Source organism: Ursus maritimus, unplaced genomic scaffold (genome assembly GCF_017311325.1).
Source record: "Ursus maritimus isolate PB19 unplaced genomic scaffold, ASM1731132v1 scaffold_6, whole genome shotgun sequence".
NCBI lineage: Eukaryota > Metazoa > Chordata > Mammalia > Carnivora > Ursidae > Ursus > Ursus maritimus.
In genome coordinates this window covers 21,590,978-21,613,846 of record NW_024426774.1, presented here as the reverse complement: position 1 = coordinate 21,613,846, position 22,869 = coordinate 21,590,978, and the positions used below count along the sequence as shown (strand labels likewise).

Genomic DNA, 22,869 nt, shown 5'->3' with positions numbered 1-22,869 from the left:
GAATGGATAAAGAAGATGTGGGGGAAATATATATATCATATATGTAAATATCATGATATATATATAATATATGTATATAATGGAATATTATTCAGCCATAAAAAAGAATGCAATTTTGCCATTTGCAATGACATGGATGGAGCTAGACCGTATCATGCTAAGCAAAATAAGTCAGTCAGAGAAAGACAAATACCATATGCTTTCGCTCATATGTGGAATTTAAGAAACAACAAACAAGCAAAGGAAGAAAAGAGACAAATCAAGAAACAGACTCTTAATTATAGAGTCTAACCACAAACTGATGGTTATCAGGGTGGAGAGGTTGGGGGATGGGTTAAATAGGTGATGGGGATTAAGGAACGCACTTGTGATGAGCACAGGGTGTTGTGCGGAAGTGCTGAATCACTACACTGTGCACCTGAAACTAATAAAACACCGTATGTAATACTACTACTAATAATAATAATAACAATAATAAAAGATCCCTTATCTTTTTGAGTAAATACTGAAGTATTTACAGATGAAATGACATAACGTATGGGATTTGCTTCAAAATAATATGGTAAGGGCACCTGGGTGGCTCAGCGGGTTAAGCGTCTGACTTTGACTCAGGTCATGATCTCAGGGTCCTGGGATCTAGCCCCCACATCAAGCCACCAGTCCCTCGGGCTCCATGCTCAGCAGGGAATCTGCCTCTTCCTCTCTCTCTGCACCCCCCCCCACTTTTGCACACATGGCTCTCTCTCAAATAAATAAAATCTTTAAAAAATATATTATGGTAGGAGATAAGTGAATGTGGATACAGATGAAACAAAACTGCCTGGGGATTGATAATTCTTGAAACTAGGTGACAGACCCATGAGGACTCATTATACAAAACTGTCTGCTTTTGTATGTGTTTGAAATTCTTCATAACACAAAGTCTGAGGCAATTCTATAGTTATAAAGAACATTGTTTTTGCTCTGATTACTAAAAATTGCATCTAAGAATTATGCTTTCATTTCTAAAAATGGCTAGTTATAAATTTATAGACATGAAATGATGCTTTAAAGCTGTATCATTAAACTAATCTTAACTTTTTGATCTAGCTAAAAGAGTTTCTCAACTTTCAAATTTTTCATTAATCCTTTACCTTAAATTTTATTTAAGGCATTATTTTCTTAGAAAACAAAAATTCTCATGGGACATGTTGTAACAGAACACAAAAGTTTAGATTACAACTTTAATGGCTATAAATAAAAAGGTCTAAAAAAGTACTAACAAAAGTAAGAAATGGTTCCTAGGCTCTCTTCAGGAAGTTGAAGTCATTAGGTTAATGGATAGTATTTTAACTGTTTATTTTTAGTCTTAAAAGTTTGAAAATTACCATTAGAGATTTTCTCATTCAAAAAATACTAAGGGTGGAGACGCCTAGGTGGCTCAGTCAGTTAAGCGTCTGCCTTTGGCTCAGGTCATGATCCCAGGGTCCTGAGATCAAATCCCACATGGGGCTCCGTGCTCAGGAGGGAGCCTGCTTCTCCCTCTGCCTGCCGCTCCTCCCTTTTTTTGTGCACACACACTCTCTCTCTCTCTCTGACAAATAAAAAATAAAATCTTTAAAAAATATTAAGGGAGCCATGATTTATTCACTATGAGTTAGAAAAGATACATTTACAACATAAATGTATAACTAATATCTAAAACTTATTTCTATTCAATTCTACTCATGTATCAATATAAACATACAAACTCAAACATTTGAAATAGTTATTTCATCTTTTCCTGACTTTACGATACTTTTAATTAATGTGAGTGGATTTAGTGAATTTGGGCTCAGGAGTAGTACCTGGGTAGGGGCTGAAAGTAAAACAAATGATTAACTTACACTTTTAATAAATTAGTTTTTAAATTAAACTGAAACTTCCTTGGGGCAGATTTTGCATTTTTAAAATAATTCCTCCAGGGGCTGAATGAGCTAAAGTTCGTGTTAACCTTGCAAACAACTCCAAATCAACAAAATAAATAAACCTTCTAAAATGTACCTTTAAACACACAAATTACATACAATTGTTATATTAATCACTATTCTTACTAATTAATTTTTTCAAATCTCCTAAAGGACCCCTTTGATTTAAAATGAGTGATGATCTCTGGTAGACTATTTTTTTAATATTTTTTTATTATATTATGTTAGTCACCATACCGTACATCCCTGGTTTCTGATGTAAAGTTCGATGATTCATTAGTTGCGTATAACTATTTTAGATACTATAAGTAATTATCTGCCTTTCTTTTAAAAAACCTATAATAATCCAGAGTTTTTACTTTTCAATATGGCTGCTTCATAAATATTCCTGAAATACAGTCAAGAAACTGCATTAAATGTGTTGAATGTTTTGCTCATAATAATATTGTTCTTCTATGGTATTTTCACAATCCCAACAATTTAAAAACATTTTTTTAATGTATACAAGGTCTACTGAGTCATTGTCAGTTCAAGGCTACAAACTATTCTGTGGTTAAATGATTACATCAGACCAGCGTAAGGGTTGAGCTGGCACTTTGCAGGTTTAAATATCTTGGCTCTCCAAAGCTTGTGTGGGGGCTGCAGTTTGGCATAAAATTCTCAGCCGGATGCAGATAATTTCTCTGAAAAATGTTTTTAAATGGCTAAGAGGGTTTTTTTTTTTAAAGCATTTTGAAAATGTTGGAGAAAGCATACATTAGAACCAGGTTCAAATTTATAAGGCTCTTTTCCTTTTTAATGTTCCCATCCCCATAGATAACCCAAATACAGCAAAATAATCCCAAGCCTAAAGACTTTCAATAAGTACAAAACCTCACATTTATATGAGTTTAAAATGTAAACTCAAAAATCAGAATAAGCTGCTTCAAATTATATAGGGAAATTAGAAGACTTCTTCGAAAAATACAAATATTTGCTAAGCCCTCTGGAATTATAACTATATGTTGCCTGTGGTCATTTTGGTTTCCACACCTCCAGTTTTATTTCTATTTTTTCATTCAAATGTTACTTTCTTTATTCTGCCACAGCCTTATGAGATTGATACTAATATTAACAGTTTTATCAATAAATATATGCATAGATACTAAGTACCTTGGCCAGCATAATCCACCCAGTAATCAAAAGAGCTGACCAGTACTCCTCCAAACTGTCAAGGTCATCAAAATCAAGGAATGTCTGAGAAACTACCACAACCTACAAGAAGCCTAAGCAGACATGAGGATTAAATGTAACGTGGTACCTTGGATGGGATCCTGGACAGAAAAAGAACATTAGGGAAAAAAAACTAAGGGAATCAGAATGAAGTATGGGCTTTAGTTAATAATAATGTATCAATATTGGTTCATTAATGTTCACATACAAATCACAGAAAGGTAAGATGTTAACAACAGGGGAAACCAAATGTGTGTTATAAAGGAACACTCTGTATTATCTTTGCAATAATTCTGTAGATCTAAACCTAAAAATTTGAAAACTAAAAGTTCTAAAATTAGAGTGTATCAAAGCTTATTCACTCATCAGGCCCTGTGTACCAAAAGCCCACAGAGTAAGCTAGTTGTGGGACCAGCCTTTGAACCAATGGAGAATGTAAACTTACCCATTTGCAGATTGGGAAGGAATATAATCAACAATTAACTGAACATTTTCCTTTAAAAATATATAATAAAAATTTGACTCCTCTGAGAAACTAAGGTGCACACATGAAGTTCTTAACTATTTCCAGAAGTGTACCTAGCAGCAGGTGGCTAAAAAGTAAAGGTACCAAACATTTCTATAATCCTCAATACCATAGGGGAAAAAATATTATCTTCAGATCATGAACACCTCACAAAAGCTTCAGTGTCTTGGTAAACTGTACTTTAAAAAAAAAAAAAAAAAGGAAAACAAAACCTAAGGCTGCAGCAGTTCTTAAAATCAGAGCCTAAACTAGTAATGAACAATCTTTAGCTCTGCACTCCAAGCCCCTTAACAATGTCACCTCAGTCTACTTCTGTAACTGTATTTTTTTTTTTTAAAGATTTTATTTATTTATTCGACAGAGATAGAGACAGCCAGCGAGAGAGGGAACACAAGCAGGGGGAGTGGGAGAGGAAGAAGCAGGCTCCTAGCAGAAGAGCCTGATGTGGGGCTCGATCCCAGAATGCTGGGATAACGCCCTGAGCCGAAGGCAGACGCCTAACCGCTGTGCCACCCAGGCGCCCCTGTAACTGTATTTTCTAATATTTGCCTGTGCAAACTCCCCTCCCACAAAACCGGTTTGCTCAGTGCTTCCAATATGCTACCCTCGGTCTGTGATGCTTCTCTGTAAGCTCTGCGCCCTACCTGCAGCGCCACCCCCCTTTCACCTTCTAAGGCCCACCCCCGCTTGAAGACCCAGCTAAAACCCTCCCTCCTCCGTGAAGCCTCAGACCACCACACGCTCAATAATCACTAGCTCATCACAACTCCTGGGAATTACTGTGGTACTTAGCACATTCATTCATTTCAAAGAAAGAACGCTAGCGTGTGCTTCCGAAGTACCTACACCACAAATAAGTGCTGGGGAACGGAGAGATGACTAAGATACGGGCTCGGCTTCAAGGCGCTCTGGGAGAAGACAAACGCTGGACCGCACCATTACTACTACACAAAATAACAGTGGCTCCAGAGGCAGGAGAAGGTGCCATGACCACGTACTGCCATTTGCTACAATACTTCTCTTTTTTACATTTAAGTCCTGTTTCTCCAAATAAGCCAAGGTCCTTCTGAAAGGTAGAGTTCTTCATCTCCTACTCAACAGTGTACGGACGCCAGCCAAAAACAAGTTTGATGTTGTTCTACTAAAATTTCATGCCATCCTTGTTTTCTTAAGAGAACCATGGGTAGAATCTCTGCTCACAGACATCAGACCTACAATGATGAATTAAGACTGCTTCTAGTACGTTATTAACCATAACCAACTATTAGTTATTAAGAATTCACAAATTACCACCATTTCACTTAGTTAACAGCCTTAAATGGCACTCATGTTTGTTTGTTTGTTTTTTCATGAGAAACAAATTTAAAAATAAAGAAAAAAGGATTGGTTTGAGATACATCTTTTATTTGCCTGGGGAAGTATTAACCATCAGAGACAGGTCAAAAGTACAGAAGCCAATCTTAAAAGCTGCTTCCAGTGAATCCGTAATGTCATCAGAGACATGCTTATGATAATATAAAGTAAAAACAAATAGTGACAACTGTAGAGGACATATGTGCGTATGACACAGACACAGAACACTGGGAGTAAATACATTAACAGGGTAACCATACTCATCTCTAAACTGGGTGCGATTATTGATTTAATATTTTTGGCACTTGCCTATATTTTATGTGATTAGTAATAAAAATACATTATCATAATTTTTAAACCCAACTCTTTGAGGAGACTTCAAGAGAGGATAGGAGGTGATAAAGACAGGATGACAAAGAGAGACACCCAACCAAAGACAATGCACAATCCAAAAGCGGATCATTAACTCCTCTGGATAAGCAAATTCTTGAGCTGAAATGCTTCACATGCAACTCTGTACCTCATTTTCCCAAAAGCATTTTTACAAATTCAATCAAGTAAATCAAAACTGGTAACATCTGCTAAATGTTATATTTGCCATTGGATTTCAAAAAATAACTTGGTTTGCCTTTTTTTTCATTTGTCTTATGAGAGTGAACATTTTAAATGTCCCTTGTTTGTACTTTCAAGATGTTCTGTTTTTTTACAACTGTGCTTTTAAAGCCTTGTTTATAACACATGCCTTCAAAATTCTATGTGTGTATACACACGTGTATATATTAATACTCCTCTCCTTAATCTACAACTGGTTATAATAGCAACACCTTTGGAAAAGTAGATGATACCATAAGTCATCGTCTTTAAACCAGGGCCCTCCACTGTCTCCCCTAGGAAGTACATTTTACAAAGAATAACAACATTGACACTCTTCCTACCTCATAAAATGGTTCCATGACTGATAAGTAAAAACAGATAATGGTAGAAGTACAAATAGAGTTTTTAGTTCATCAGCACATAAACCAATTTTGCATCAATTTCCAGTACTTGGATCATACATTGATGCATCCTCTGAATCCAAGCTGCATCCAACTCAAGAGAACTAGAGATGCCACCTGTAAATAATGTTTACCCTTATTTCTAACTTAGAAAAATCTACTGGAACTTAAAAATCTAGGTTTTCATAAAAAAGGAAGAAGTACACTGTTTTCAAACATTTTATTAATGCTATTGAATATTTTTATGAACATCCAACATTTTTATTAATTAATAATTTTTATTAATTCTGTATTCTTGCCAACAAAGCAAGTAGTATTTTTTTTAAAGGTTTTATTTATTTTTGTAAGAGAGACCGAGAGAGAGAGAGAGAGAGCCCATGAGCAGGTGCGGCGGGGCAGAGAGAGAAGCACACTCCCCGCTGAGCATGGGCCTGATGCAGGTCTCAATCCCACGACCCTGGGATTGTGACCTGAGTCAAAGGCAGACACTTACTCAACTGAGCCACCCCAGGCACCCAAAAGCAAGTCGTATTTTATGGTCCACTGAAGTTCTTTATGTTTTTGCTATGAAAGTAAAGGGCAAAATTGTATGTTCTCAAAAATGTAAGACAACTGACTTCTGCTTTTACCCTGGGGACATTTGCAAATTCCAGGCACAGGAGGGAGGCTGAGAATCCAGGCTTTGCACACTCACAAAGCAGCTGCTGGACTCAGAAAAATCATTAGAACTTTTGGCAGAGTCTCAAGAGACCTCAAACAAGTCGCCAGCTACCCTCAAGACAATCTGATGAATCCTGGGGCAGCCCATGGGCAAGAAACTAAAATTAAGCAAGTCCCTCTGAAAAGCAGAGCAGAGCTATCAGCAGTCTTACAATATAAAATTTATGATTTCGAATCTATCAGGGCAACGATCCACATTGTTTGGGCGTTTGAATATTTGGTAAGTGATGTGGAATTCTTTAGAATATTTTAGAGGTCAAGGCACTTAAACATGCTAGGAACACTGGCCACTCCAGACCTTCAGGGAAAAGCCCTGAAGAACTCTGCCTCGGAAATCATACTAAACCACAGGTAGATGACCCTTACCAAAGACATAAGCCAGCCTCAACCCAACAAAGCCCCCGTCTGCATTAAGGTGATCGATTAACACTCTCTGGCTATGACGGAGACAATGAACCCTCTCTCTAGAAGACGACTGCATCATCTGAAGCCTCTACAGTTTTTTTAACAGGAATATCTCACATTCACTCAAAACTATGAGAAACGCCAAATACAGAACCACGTGATTGATAACCAAAGAAAAAAGCAGGCAAAATAAATAGGCCCCGGGACATTCCAGGTATTAGAACTGGCTCACAAAGACTTGAAACTAAATATGATTAGCATGTGCAGTAAAATGGAGGAAACTACAGATGAAAAGACAAATTCACCAAAGAACTGTGGAATTAAAAAAACATAGGGCCTAAAGGTAAGAACTCACTAGAAAGATTTCAAAGCAGATAAGACACCACAGAAAACAATGACCTGGAAGATAAGCCCGGAGTTATCTAGTTGTGCTAGTTATTCACGGATTGCCGCTCATCTTCCAAATCTACTCTTCTGTGTCCTGTTTATGAAACCGGGACTGGACCCTGCAAACACTTGTCCTTTGCCAGCTGGTGCAACGTTTAGCTTGTCGACAGAAAGTGATGGAGGGGCAGTGGACTTTTCAAAGCTGCCCGTACAATGCAACCGCCTGCGGCGTGCAGGAGACCCAGGAGTGCTCCCCCTCCAGCCCCTTTGCTGGCACGCAGCCACACTGGCGCACGAGCACCCAGTAGGCCACACCAGTTCTGCCCTGCAGCGCCCCCAAATGCAGGTCTCCAACATCCAGTGGGCTGCAGCCATCCCCGCTCCAACAAGGAGGACCTAGTCTCAACTTGGGGCCTTCCGAGTTGCTTCCGTCTTGGGTTTTTTTCTCTCAGCCACAGAGTAGCTGCTCTCTACAACCGCTATGCTTACATTCTTTAGAGTTCTCTTCTATTCCTTTAAGTAGTTCATAACTCTCGATAGCCAATTGTCCCTATTCAAGTCACTGGTACGGTTTTCTGCCTCCTAACCAGACTCCAACTGATAACCTGGTGAAGTTTCGTTTTAAGCGTATCTGGTGTGTACTTCCAAGAGGTTCTGTTTTTCTACAACTGTGCTTTTAAAGCCTAGTTTATCCCACATACCTTCAAAATTGTACGTGTGTAGGCAGACGTGTAGGTACCGACCCTCTCCTTAGCCCTCGACACCATGTGGCCCAGCAGGGCCGCCCTCCAGGATACGCCCCTCCGAAACGCACACACATATTCACTGAGACACACACGAGAACGCTCACGGTAGCACTGTTCACAACAGCAAGAACCTGAGGAGAATCCAAACGTCGGTCAGTACTAGAACGGACAAGTAAACCGTGCTCTGCTCCTGCGATGGAATGAGCGAACAACAGCAACAAACCACGGGGGGAAAGCTCACAGATCCATGTGGAGCGAAAGAGTCCGTTTGTAGACAGATCAAAACGAGGCAAAATTAACCGTGGTGATGTAAGTCAGCACAGTTTACCCTTGGGCAAGGTGGTCACAGAGATGGAAGGGGGCGTGAGTGGGGCTTCTGGAGACTGGAAATGCTCTGTTCCTCATCTAAGCGCTGGTTACATGCCGTGTTTGCTTTACGGAAATTCTCCACGTACCACACTTGTGATTCGTCTGCTCTCCTGCAGATATGCCACTCATCTGTACGGATTATAAACAATCAGATGCTACGCTTCGAAGTCTCACACGCTTACTCTCCATGGAGCTGGTAAAGCGCGCCCCCCGTGTGCCCCCACAGCACCGCGGGCATCTTCCTCCGTCCCCGCACACAGCACCTCAGGCTGCAGCTCCGTCCGCTTCTCTGTCTTGAACATTAGGTTCAGCTTCAGAGCTGAAGATGAGTCTTAAAGGTCTCAAATGAGGCATTAAATAAATACTTGAAAAATGACAGAGAATTCTTCTTTAAAATGTACTGTAGGCCGAGGCACGGGGCAGTGTCTAGAACAGGAGCACCGCACACCTGGCCAGCGTTATGCTGCAGCGGGCCGAGCAGTCAGTCCATCTCAGCGAAGTGCATTCTTCACATATACCTCATGTACGCAGGGAACGGGCACTGTTTTGCAAGGACACATTCCAAAGATGTCCTTCTGGAGGCAGCACAGTGGACAGCAGGGCAGGAGAAGTGACAAGGTGTCGGCGCAATACTTCTTCCTACACTAACATTCCATATGAGCAGAACAGAACCAGTGAAGGAACTGGTAGCATTAGACTCCTACCCTGAAGATGCTTGTCCCAAACCCAAAATCGCCCTCACCTTCTTCAAACTAGGAAGTCAGATATCAGTGGTTTCCAATTCTGCTATAATTGCAACATGTCCTTCTCATCTAAATTTATGAACCACCCTTCCTCCTTTATGCAATTTTATTTTAAATTAAAGTGAATTATCACTATTGCTTTTGGGGAAAAGAATTTCACAATGCCCTTTGAGGTAGCCAGACATACCACAGGGCATTGCAAAACCAAGGCTGAAAATCACTGCTTCGGAGATTCTGTTAACTGATTTTTATCTCCCAGTTTCTCTAAAACTGAATCTCTTCTCCTATTTTGAAATTTTCATCTAAAACATATTTTCTAGTCTTGGAAACCAGCAAGTCCCTTAAGAAATACACAACCTTAAAGGAAACCTGCTCACCTAACAAATACATATTGTGCAGCTCGACACACCAGGCACTCTTCTAGTTATTAGGACATACCGGTGAAGAAAACAAACTCACTCTCTCATGATGCTTCCATTCCAGTGAAGAAACAAGGGTAAGCTTCCATCTCAATCTACCTGGGACTATCCAGTTTCAACACTGAAGGTACTACATCCCAGAAAACCCATCAGCCGCAGGCAAACCAGAGCCATTGGTCACCCTGGCAGAGAGATACCAAATAAGGAAGGAAAAATTTATCAAATAGTGGTAAATGTAATGAAGAAAACAATACATGATAAAAAATGAGCCAGTAATGGGGAGGGTGTTACCACTATTTTGTATAGGGACACTAGGAAAGGCCTCTCTGATACAATGCCATTTGAAGAGAAGAGGAGAGCAAGCCATTCAGATAAGTGGGGGAAGAGAGTTTCAGGCAAAAGTGAATGAAAATGGTGAATAGCAAATCTCTAGCTGAAGCTACAGATTGAATGCAATTCCTATCAAATCCCAGATGGATTCTTGGCAGAAATTGACAAGCCGATCCTAGGGAATGCAAGGGACCCACAATAGTCAAAGCAATCTTGGAAAAGAACAAAGCTGGAAAACTCGTATTTCCCAATCTCAAAACTTATTACAAAGTCAGGGCAAACAAGACAGTGTGGTATTGGTATAAGGTTAAAAGATAGATAAAAGTGATAGAATTGACAGTCCAGAAATACACCTTCACATTTATAGTCAACTGAATTTCAATAAGAATGCCAAGACAACTCAAAAGGAAAAAATAGTCTTTCTAATAAATTATGTTTAGACATCTGGATCTCCACTTATAAAACAATGAAGTGAGAGGCACCTGGGTGGCTCAACTCCTGATTTCGGTTCAGGTAATGATCTCATGGGTCATGGGACCAAGCCCCGCATCAGGCTCTAAGCTCAGTGGGGAGTCTGCCTCTCTCTTTCTCCCTCTCCCTCTTCCCCTCCACACACTCTCTTTCTCTCTCTCTCTCTCTCCCCTCCCCTAAAATAAATAAATAAGTCTTTTAAAAAAAAAATGAAGTGGGGCTCCTACCTCACACCATATACAAAAATTAACCTAAAATAGACCAAATGCCTAACAGTAAGAGCAAAAATTATAGGAGTTTTTAAGGAAAGACAGTAGGTAAGACTTCATAACCTTGGACTAGGCAATGATTTCTTAGATATGAAATCAGAAGCATATGCAACAAAATGAAATATAGGTAAGTTAGATTTAAACTTTTATCCATCAAACAATACTATCTAGAAGTGAAAAGACAATCCACGGAATGGAAGAAAATTCTGGCATATACAGAGATACGATATACAAAGAACTCTTCTTATACCTCAACAATAAAAGGCAAACAACCCCATTTAAGAAAGAGCAAAGCCTTTGAATAAACATTTCTCCAAATAAGATATAAAAACGGCCAATAAGCACATGAAAAGATGCAAAACATCATTAGCCATCAGGGAAACAGAAACCAAAAACCACAATGAGATACCACTTCATAGGCTATAATCAAAAAGACAGATAATAACAAGTGTTGGTGAGGATGTGGAGAAAATGGAACACTTGTATGTCGTCAGGGATGTAAAACGGTATAGCCACTTTGGAAAACAGTCCGAGAGTTCCTCAAGAAGCTAAATATAGTTACCATTTGACCCTGCAATTCCATTCCCAGGGATATATCTAAGAAAAATTAAAACATGCCCACACAACAACAGTATTTATAATCGCCAAAACATGAAAACAATCCAAATATCCATCAACTGACAATGGATAAATAAAATGTGGTCTATGCATACAATGTAATATTATTTAGCAATAAAAAACGAAGTAGTGATATATGACACATTGAAAACTGTAGGCTAATGAAATTGGTCAGTCACAAAGGACCACATATGGTATGATTCCATTCATATGAAATGTCCAGAACAGGCAAACATACAGAGACAGATGTAGAATAGTTCCTGCTTAGAGTGGATATGGGTAGGAGTGGGGAGGAAGGGGAAGTGACTGCTAATGTTCTAATTTGACTCTGATGATGGTAGAGGTTAACTAGACACTGCAGTGACCATTTCACAATATATACAAATGCCAAATCATTATGTTGTACACTTAAAAGTAATATAATGCTAAAATGTCAATTATGCCCCAATTTAAAAAATTTAAATTTAACTGTGGTGATGGTTGCACAACTCTGTGAATATATTAAAAACCAGTGAATTATATACTTTAAAATGGGTGGATTATATGGCATATAAACTATGCCTCAACAGAGCTGTTAATTTAAAAAAAAAAAAAAATGGAGCTGTCCCCAAAATGGAAAATGATACTTCACTGGAAATAATGTCAAAGACAAGTGGGCCTTCTGTCGGAGATGTTACTATAAAAGATGGGTTCAATTCGTGATTCTCAATAGCAGTTCACAGACTAATACATAGAAATGGCCCGGGGCGCCTGGGTGGCTCCGTCATTAAGCATCTGCCTTCGGCTCAGGTCATGATCCCAGGGTCCTGAAATCAAGCCCCACATCACTCTCCCTGCTCAGCGGAGAGCCTGCTTCTCCCTCTCCCACTCCCCCTGCTGGTGTTCCCTCTCTCGCTGTGTCTCTGACTGTCCAATAAATAAATAATTTAAAAATTTAAAATATTAAAAATAAAATAAAAAAAAAAAGAAATGGCCCAGAGAATTTAATGACTCTTCAGCTCCCTAATGGGTCTAATTAAGATTCCAGTGGGATCCAAGAATCTGTTTGTTTGCTTTTTAAGTATTTTATTTATTTATTTGAGAGAGAGAGCAAAGAGAGAGAGGGAGAGGGAGAAACAGACTCCCTGGTGAGTAGAGAGCCCAATGCAGGGCTCCACCCCAGGACCCCGAGATCATGACCTGAGCTGAAGGCAGACGCTTAACCAACTGAGCCACGAAGGTGCCCCAAGAATCTTTTTTTTTTTTTTAAATATTTTATTTATTTATGTGACAGAGAGACAGCCAGCGAGAGAGGGAACATAGCAGGGGGAGTGGGAGAGGAAGAAGCAGGCTCATAACGGAGGAGCCTGATGTGGGACTCGATCCCGGTACGCCGGGATCACGCCCTGAGCCGAAGGCAGACGCTTTAACGACTGCGCTACCCAGGCGCCCCCCAAGAATCTATTTTTAACAGGCTTCCTAAATTATTCTGATGGTTAGTCAGAAGTGGGAACCACCAAACAACTACGATTATAACTCAGTGATTTTATGATTCTCCGGTATCTATGAGATACCCGTCTCTGGTATTTATCTCATATTTACCTGGATCTGGTATCTCCACCTAGTATTTTCCATTCATCTGAGGATTTTTAAAGTTCTAGATGAAAATCATCTCAGTGAATGAAGAGTATGAGTTGAGAAAGAGGTGGTTTCATCTGATGGATTAGAACACCTCACATATTTTTATTAAACTTACGTGTATCCTTTATTTAAGTTACTTCATATCCTTTCATAGAAAGAAGCTGATTTAAATAAATTGAATAAATAAAAGATTACATATATTCTCAAAAATTGTATTTCTCAAACTGGGACACATTTTTTTCTCAAATATGTATAACTTAATACACTTTTTATTAAAAAGCACAGGTATGTTATAGACTCAAATGCAAAATACTTTCTATTAATTTTTAAAATAAAACCCAGAAGATTCAAGGAAATTCCATATTTGCCATAGCAACTACTTTGGACTATGGACTACGCTTCCAGAATCTAAGGGGACATATTCATTCCCTCCTGCAGTTAGTACTACTTCAGGGGGAAAATCAAAAAAATCTAGACATTCTGCTCTCCACTACATGGGTGATGAAACACGGAATCCCCCCTTCATTCAGACCAAAATGGACTAATCAGGTTATTAGTGAATGTGCTCTGTGCATTTCAGGAAGGAAGGAAGGAAAAAAGTCCGAACGGAATTGAAGAACTAAACCACAGCCTGTTAACTGCTGAGTGAAAAGTCCTTCGGAGGCATGCTATCTCAGAGAAACATCGGCTGACATGTATCTTGTCCTAGTGTTTTAGCCAGATGACAATGAGCACCAAGGGCACCTCTAGGGCTGAGACGACCTCACCAGCTGATGGAGGGTGCACCCTGGTTGCTTTACTAGGCTTGCCCAAACCACTGGTCTTGGGTAGCCTGGCTGAGTGCTCAGACTGACTACAGCTAAAGAGAAAGTATTCCCCTAGACTGGTAATCTTTCTCTTAGATATAGTCCTTCGATTTTTTTTGGCTGTTCCTCTTCAGCTAATCTCAAAAACATCTGTGGAAACTTCACTCGGGGACTAAATATCAGAAGAATGGAGTTGTAATATCAAGTGTGGCACAATTATATAATTCTAGGTCAATTTTCTCAATACTAAAACAGAAAAGCAGAATACGCTGAGCCTCATGGTCCTTTTTTGGCTTTTACATTCTATGCTCTCAGAATACTCATCACCATTGAAGATGTGCCTTGCAAATTTGAAAGGCAATTCCAAAAAAAAAAAAAAAGTTGTAAACACATTTCTTATCCTTTCCTTCATAGTACTCCCCTTTTATATCATCCTAGCCCAAATCCCTCTCCGGATTTTTGCAACAGTCTTCAATTCTGGTCCTCAATTTTTCTTTAATCCGTGATGCTGACCACATTGCTGTAAGATGATTCTCCAATTATCATCTCCTTCTGTGGCTCTTCACCTAGAAGTCAATGTTCTTCAACATCTTAGTCCAATTTCCTTCTCTAACCTTTGCTAGACCTGCCTTGTATTAACTTACACTTCAGCAAACCTGTCAGTACCTTCTTCTATATTACACAATTCATTTGTTTATGTCACTCCCCCTACTTGAAATTCTCTCTGCCGTATTTCCCACTTGGGCTCCATTCTTCAAGAATGAGTCCAAGTCTTACCTCTACTACAGAGCCTTTTCTGACAACCTTCTCTAAACTCCTGGAGCACTCAGCCTATAACACATCTTTGGCATCTAGCAAATGCTCCCCTCCACTGGCAGCTTTCACACAGAAGAGGTCTGTAGACATACTTCCACCTCCTTTTCTCCAGGTAAGCCCCTCAGCTTCAATATGGGGTGAATATGTAACACACAGCGTCCAAAGGAACCATGCTTAAACTACAAATTTTTAAAAATCAACTAACAGTTTGAGTGTAATTATTAGAAATTTTGCAACGAACCCGTCCTACTCTTGCCAATTGCATTTTTACAGCTGTGTTCTAAAATTTAAGATCGTTCTTTAGGTTTGGGTTGATACTTCCTGTTTAACACTTCCCTTTTTAAAAAGGGAGGGGGGCAAGATTTCACAGTCAGTCATCAAAATTTTTAATTACAAAACTTTGAGACAAAAAAAAAATGTCCAAAAAACAAAACAAAGAACATAGATTTGAACTACAGCATAGGCATCACAGCAAAACTAAACTTGAGAAGGGAAAGAAAGAGACATTTTGTCTGGTCAGACCTTTTAAACAAAATGGCACATGATTTTCTCCACCAGCAATGTGAAACACACAATTTTTTATGTAAACCACATGTGCTCTGACAAGTACCACCACTCCTTTCCCTGCTTTAACCCCAGAAACATGTTACTTTAACTACAAAGTTTTTGGTCTTGCTTAAATAAAGAACACTTAATCTGGTCTTTACCCTTGTGATAATAATACTGAGATAATACGGATACTAGTCCACATTTGCCACTTTCACTTCTATACAAAAATGGCCTCTTAGAGAGCCAAGAAACACTCCCCTAACAAGCTCTGTGATGAAGTGTTAGTAAACATTAAAAAATTGATCGCAGGCATGAAATATTAAATTAAAATAAAGAAATGTCTTCAACATGTCTCTTTAAGCTGGAGTAAAAATATTTTAACCAATATGCTAGCGATTTTAATTCAAAATAGTCTGAAAGTAAAATTGCAATGAAAAAAGAAATCTTTTCTTTAAACGATTTTGGCACATGAAGAGCTATACTGATTTCAGAGGACAGAGGAAAAAAGGGGGTGGAAAAAGCCCCACATGTTTGGCAAATTTATCTGTCAAGCAATTGTCAAAAACTAATTTTATTTTTCTTCAACAAATAAAGATCATCCGAAACGAGGCTGCAGTTACTCACATGCAGAGCCGAGGGATCTGGCAGGAATTCAGCATCTTCTCCAAAGATGAAATCAGGGGGCAGCTCTGGGTATTGGGCATTGAAAATGATATCCCCTGAAAGAAAAGAAAACATGAGGCCCTGATTATTTCCTTGATAATTTACGAATGTTCTGAGGCATGCATCAGAAACACTTCTAAAAGAAGTTTATATTAGTTTAACAAAAAAAAATTTGAACAGCGCTCCCTGAATGCTTAATTCCTCAAATGAAAGAACTATATCATCTTTTAAATTAATATCTACAGGGGAACCTGGGTGGCTCAGTTGGTTAAGCGTCCGACTCTTGGTTTCGACTCAGGTCACGATCTCAGGGTTGTGAGATCGAGCTCCGACCCATAGGGCTCCACGCTCAGTATGGACTCTGCTTGGGATTCTTTGCCCCTCTCTCTCCCTCCACTTCTGCTCCTCCCCCTTCTCATATGCTCTCTCCCTCTCTCTAAAATGAATAAATAAAATCTTTAAAAATAAAATAAATATCCACAATACGCAATCAAAAAAGTTTTCTCTTCCTACCACACTATACATATAAATACCCACATAGAAATAAAGCAGCCACATCCAAAGTACGTGCAGATTTTTCTATAGGAAATGTGACTGTCCAATCACTGCCTGCTAATTAATAAACCTTTACTGGGAACTATTTCTCTAAAGATAAAGGACTGACCTTGATGAAATTAAACATACAAACCTTCGGTATAATGGAAAGAATATCTGGCTTGGAGCCAAAAATGTCGGGTTTATATCCACAATGTATCCTAATTATTTACTGGCTCAACTCATCTTGGGCAAATTTTAACTTCTTTAGACTTCAGTTTCTTTTATCAGTAAAAGGGGATCTAATAGTGCTGATATCACAGACTTGATGTGAGGATAAACAGAGCTAGCATGCCAATCACAGTGTCTGGCGCACAGTAAGCACTTAGTAAGTGATATGGGAGCACCACTAGTCATTACTACCACCATCTTGAAATACAAGACAAATTACAAAGTCTCCTTAGCAAATTTATGTTTTAAGTTCTTCTACCTCTGTTCCTTTCCTGTCTCCTTCTTTAGCTTTTTTTTTTTTCCCCTACGCTCACCCCAAGAACCACTACTCATCATTCTAATACCAACCAGCAGATTAGTATACCAACAAACACACATCTTCGGTTCTAGCATATGAGTATGTACACGTGTGTACGTGCATACACAATTCTATCAGTCCAATCATTTTTCCTGCTCAAACAATATCTTCATAATATATCCAATAATTGATACACTCAGACTTCAGTTCTCATCTGAGCCTTTCTTCCCTCAACTACATACTACGTATTTCAATGTCAAACTCAGCAAGTCTAAAAACATGTTCATGACTATCCCTTTTCCCACTCCTCTCTTCCCCTAGCTGATTTCCCTATTTCTAGGGATTCCTTAACCTCCCATGCTGTGACTTTAGTGTCCTCTTCGACCTTACCCCCACCCTTTATACTCTTAGAAAACAAGTCATCTCAGTTCTTCCTCCAAAATGTTTCTCATAAGGGAACTTCCCACTGCTAACAGCTCCATCCAGGCCCAGATGACCTAGTTCATACATTCAGGCATTTGATGAAAAAAAAAACTGAACCCTGCTCTAGCCATGATGCTAACCACTGATGATCAAAGAAAAAATTCTGTTCTTTAAGAGTTGACAGACTAGAAGAATTCAATTATTATCGTACCCTCTTAAATGGTCTCCTGATACAAGCTTCCCTCCAGCCCATGATATATATTATCACCACATAAATGTTCTTAAAGTACAACTTTGCCCTAAAACTTTCTGGCTCAAAAAATGCCAATGATTCTCTAATGTCAAATGGAATAAGGGCAAACCTTTCAAACTGGCATTTAAGGCCTCTGAAATATGATGTTCCTATTTATTTGTTCACCTGTCTATGTACAAGCCAATACCAACCTTGTGTTCTAATCGGTATGATCCACTCACTGCCTCCAAACAATGACACCTACTTGAAATACTCTTTCCCCTGGCTCGGTTCTTACCTATCTTCTATAAGTCCACTTAATTACCTTGTCTTGCACGAAGACCTTCCTAATAAATCCAGTACACACTGATCATCATTACCTCTGACATTCAACAATACTGACTGGCTACGCCATTCACTTGAGTATTTCATTGTAGTATTATATTGTTTTTCCTACTCTATTAATTTCAAAAATCCATAACAAACACATGGTCTACATGAGGCACTGTGATACACACTGTGTCAGTACGAAGATGGTTCTCCTCAAGGACCTTACATTTAGTTAGGGAGACAGGAACATACGCACAGAACCACAAACGCAGAGCAGTACAAGATAAATACATATACTTGATCTTCCTAAATATCTTGCAAGCACGCAGAGAATAAACATGCTTATACTTATTTCATATTTCCAATGGGGAAAGTGTGACATACAGAATATATTCAAGAAATGGTCTAATATGTGAAAAAATTCTACTCTCTGAATTTTGGTTTTCTAAGTACTGACAAAAATCTACAATTAGGAATAAAGTTCAAAAGATTTACTTCTACCTCTTTCTGTAGAGAATAAATATGAGCAAGAAAATATACCCTTCATATTTACCCAAAGAAAACAAAAACACTACTTCAAAAAGATAATATGTACCCCTATTTTTACTGCAGCAGTATTTACAACAGCCAAGATATGGAAGCAACCCAAGTGCCCACGGATAGATGAATGGATAAAGAAGATGTGGTATATATATACTATGGATTATTACTTAGCCATAAAAAAGAATGAGATCTTGCCATTTGCAACAACATGGATGGACCTAGTGGGTATAATGCTAAGTGAAATAAGTCAGTAAGAGAAAGACAAATACCATATGATTTCACTCATGTGTGGAATTTAAGAAACAAAACAAACAAACAAACAAAAAGAGACCAAAAAACACTCTTAATTATAGAGAACAAACTGGCAGTTGCTGGAAAGGAAGGTAGGTGGGAAGATGGGGGAAACAGGTAAAGGAGATTACGAGTACCCTTATCTTGATGAGCACTAAGAAATGTAAAGAATTGTTAAATCATTATATTGTACACATGAACCTAATATAACACTGTATGTTAATTACACTTGAATTTAAAACAGGAAAAAATATATACCTTTCAGAGGTTGGATGTAGAAATAAATTATCAAAAGTAATAATAATCACTGCCTCTCCCTTATCTTACCCACTAGCATTATCTCCGGTTTCCACTTTATCTACTACAAATTATAAACTTACTTCAAATGTGCTAACTACAAAGCATTAACCCAAACTAAGAGTAGGAAGCACTAGTAGAGACAATATAAACATCCTGATTACTCATTCTTATTCAACTATACTCAGTACACACAATTCCTTGAGAGAACATTTACATTAGAGACAGGTTGGCTTACTTTCATGAAATTTAGAAAATAAACTCATAAAGCTAACAGAGGAAAGGCATCAAAGTTTTGGAAAAAGCCAAGCTAGAATTATTGCGCATATTAATGTTCAAAAAATAAACAGCATGCTAAATTCCAATGGAAGTTTGGTTACTTTTGTTACTACAAGAAGACATAAAACTGGATTTTCAAATTCTCAAAGGACCATTGTCAGTAATGCATATTTCCAAAACACTAAACATTAAAAATACGATCCAAGGAAATCCATTCTTGCCAATTCTACTCAACATTGGACTGGAGGTTCTAGCCAGAGCAATTAGGTAAGAAAAAGAAATGAATGGCATCCAGATTGGAAAGAAAAAGCAAAATTATGTCTGTACACAGATGACATGATCTTGCATATAGAAAATCCTAAGAAATCCACACACATACACACACACAAATCAAAATAAACAAGTTCAGCAAGGTTGCAAGATACAAGATAAATGTATAAAATCAACTACATTTCTATACACTACCAACAATCCAGAAATGAATTTTTTTTAATTCCATTTATAATAGCATCAAAAAGAATAAAATACTTAGGAATAAATTTAGTGAAACGAGTGTAAAATTTGTACACTGAAAACTATAAAACATTGTTGAAAGACATGGAAGAAGGCCTACATAAATGGAAAAACATCTCATGTTCATAGACTAAAAGACTTAATATTGTCAAGATGGCAGTACTACCTAAATTAATCCACAGATTTCACGTATCCCTATCAAAATCCCTACTGGCTTTTTTTTTTTTTTTTTTTGCAGAAATTGACAAACTAATCCTAAATGTCATGCAGAAATGCAAGGGTTCCAGCATGGCCAAAAAGCAATCTTGGAAAAAAACAAATTGGAAGACACATATTCCAATTTCAAAACTTATTACAGAGCCACAGTAATCAAGACAGTGTGGCACTGACATAAGAACAATGGAATAAAATTCAGAGACTGGAAATACTTCCACATTTATAGTCAATTGAATTTTTTATTTTAATTGAAGTATTGTTGATATACAATATTAAATTAGTTTCAGGTGTACAACATGGTGATTCAACAATCACCATACATATTATATACATTACAAAATACTCACCATGATAAGTGTATTACACTATTATTGACTATATTCCCTGTTTTATGCTTTTTATCCCTGTGACTTATTTATTTTATTATAGTGAACTGATTTTTGACAAGGCTGCCAAGACAATTCAATGGGACAAAAAGAGTCTTCTCACCACCTCAAACTCATAAGTACTACTATTAAAAAAAGAGATGACTACTATTTAAAAGAGAGAGAGAGAGAGAATATAACAAATGTTTGTGAAGGTATGGAGAAATGGGAATCCCTGTGCACCACTGATACGAATGTAAAATGGTACAGCTGCTATAGAAAACAATATGGTAGTACCTCAAAATTTAAAAATCGAATTACCATACGATCGAGCAATTCCACTCTCTTGGGTATATATTTAAAAGAAGTGAAATCAGTGTTTCAAACAGATATTTGTACACCCATGTTCACAGCAGCATTATTTACAGTAGCCTAGTGGAAACAACCCTAGTGTTCACTGACAGATAAATAGATAAACAAAATGTGGTATATATACAAATGGAATTTCATTCAGCCTTTAAAAAAAACATTCTGACTCATGCTATAATACGGATGAAACTTGAGGATGCTATTGTTAGGTGAAAATAAGCCAGTCACAAAAAGACAAATACTTTATGAGTATTTGAGGTATATGAGATACCAAGAGTAGTCAAATTCATAGAGACAGAAAAAAAGAATGGTGGTTAGCAAGAGCTGGGGAGGTGGGGAGAACTGGTTGCTGTTTAACTGGTACCGAATTTCAGCTTTTATAGATGAAGAGTTATCGAGAGTAGTGGTACAACAATGTGAATGTTATTAACAGTACTGAAATATACACACAAAATTATTAAGATGGTGAATTTTATGTTATTTTTACCACAATTTTAAAAACTGTTAAATAAGATACACAAGCCAACTCTTATCCAGAATAAAGAGACATATAAATGAAAATACATTAATAGTAGGGGACCTCAACACTCCACTCTCAGAAATAGACAGAACACCCTGGCAAAAACTAAGCAAAGAATCAAAGGCTTTGAATGCCATACTCGACGAGTTGGACCTCATAGATATATATAGAACACTACACCCCAGAACCAAAGAATACTCATTCTATTCTAATGCCCATGGAACATTCTCAAGAATAGACCATGTTCTGGGACACAAAACAGGTCTCAACCGATACCAAAAGATTGAAATTATCCCCTGCATATTCTCAGACCACAACGCTCTGAAATTGGAACTCAACCACAAGGAAAAATTTGGAAGAAACTCAAACACTTGGAGACTAAGAGCCATACTGCTCAGGAATGACTCGATAAACCAGGAAATCAAAAATCAAATTAAACAATTTATGGAGACCAATGAGAATGAAAATACAACAGTCCAAAACCTATGGGATACTGCAAAGGCAGTCCTAAGGGGGAAATACATAGCCATCCAAGCCTCACTCAAAAGAATAGAAAAATCTAAAATGCAGTTTTTATATTCTCACCTCAAGAAGCTGGAACAGCAACAGAGGGACAGGCCTAATCCACGCACGAGGAAGCAGTTGACCAAAATTAGAGCTGAAATCAATCAAGCAGAAACCAGAAGTACAGTAGAGCAGATCAACAGGACTAGAAGCTGGTTCTTTGAGAGAATCAATAAAATTGACAGACCACTGGCAAGACTTATCCAAAAGAAAAGAGAAAGGACCCAGATTATTAAAATTATGAATGAAAAAGGAGAGGTCACGACGAACACCATTGAAATTGGAAGGATTATTAGAAATTTTTATCAACAGCTATATGCCAATAAACTAAGCAATCTGGAAGAGATGGAATCCTTCCTGGAAACCTATAAACTACCAAGATTGAAACCGGAAGAAATTGATTCCTTAAACAGGCCAATTAATTATGAAGAAATTGAGTCAGTGATAAACAACCTTCCAAATAACAAAACTCCAGGCCCGGACGGTTTTCCTGGGGAATTCTACCAAACATTCAAAGAAGAAATAATACCTATTCTCCTAAAGCTATTTCAAAAAATAGAAACAGAAGGAAAGCTACCAAACTCATTCTATGAGGCCAATATTACCTTGATCCCCAAACCAGGCAAAGACCCCATCAAAAAGGAGAATTACAGACCGATTTCCCTAATGAATATGGACGCCAAAATCCTCAACAAGATACTTGCTAATAGAATCCAACAGTACATTAAAAGGATTATCCATCACGATCAAGTGGGATTCATACCTGGGATGCAAGCGTGGTTCAATATTCGCAAATCAATCAGCGTGATACATCATATCAACAAGAAAAGACTCAGGAACCATATGATCCTCTCAATCGATGCCGAAAAAGCATTTGACAAAATACAGCATCCTTTCCTGA

At 38.0% G+C, this 22,869-nt stretch overlaps 1 protein-coding gene across 2 annotated transcripts in view; it reads right to left on the bottom strand.

Moving 5' to 3' along the window:
• The window catches only part of BABAM2 (BRISC and BRCA1 A complex member 2), a 398,067-nt gene that overhangs the window by 295,303 nt on the left and 79,895 nt on the right, over positions 1 to 22,869 (bottom strand). For both annotated transcript variants that reach the window (XM_008700275.2, XM_040623041.1), the window contains exon 4: positions 15,925 to 16,019. In XM_008700275.2, coding sequence (XP_008698497.1) covers positions 15,925 to 16,019 — 95 coding nt within the window. The remainder of the gene's footprint in view (positions 1 to 15,924; positions 16,020 to 22,869) is intronic.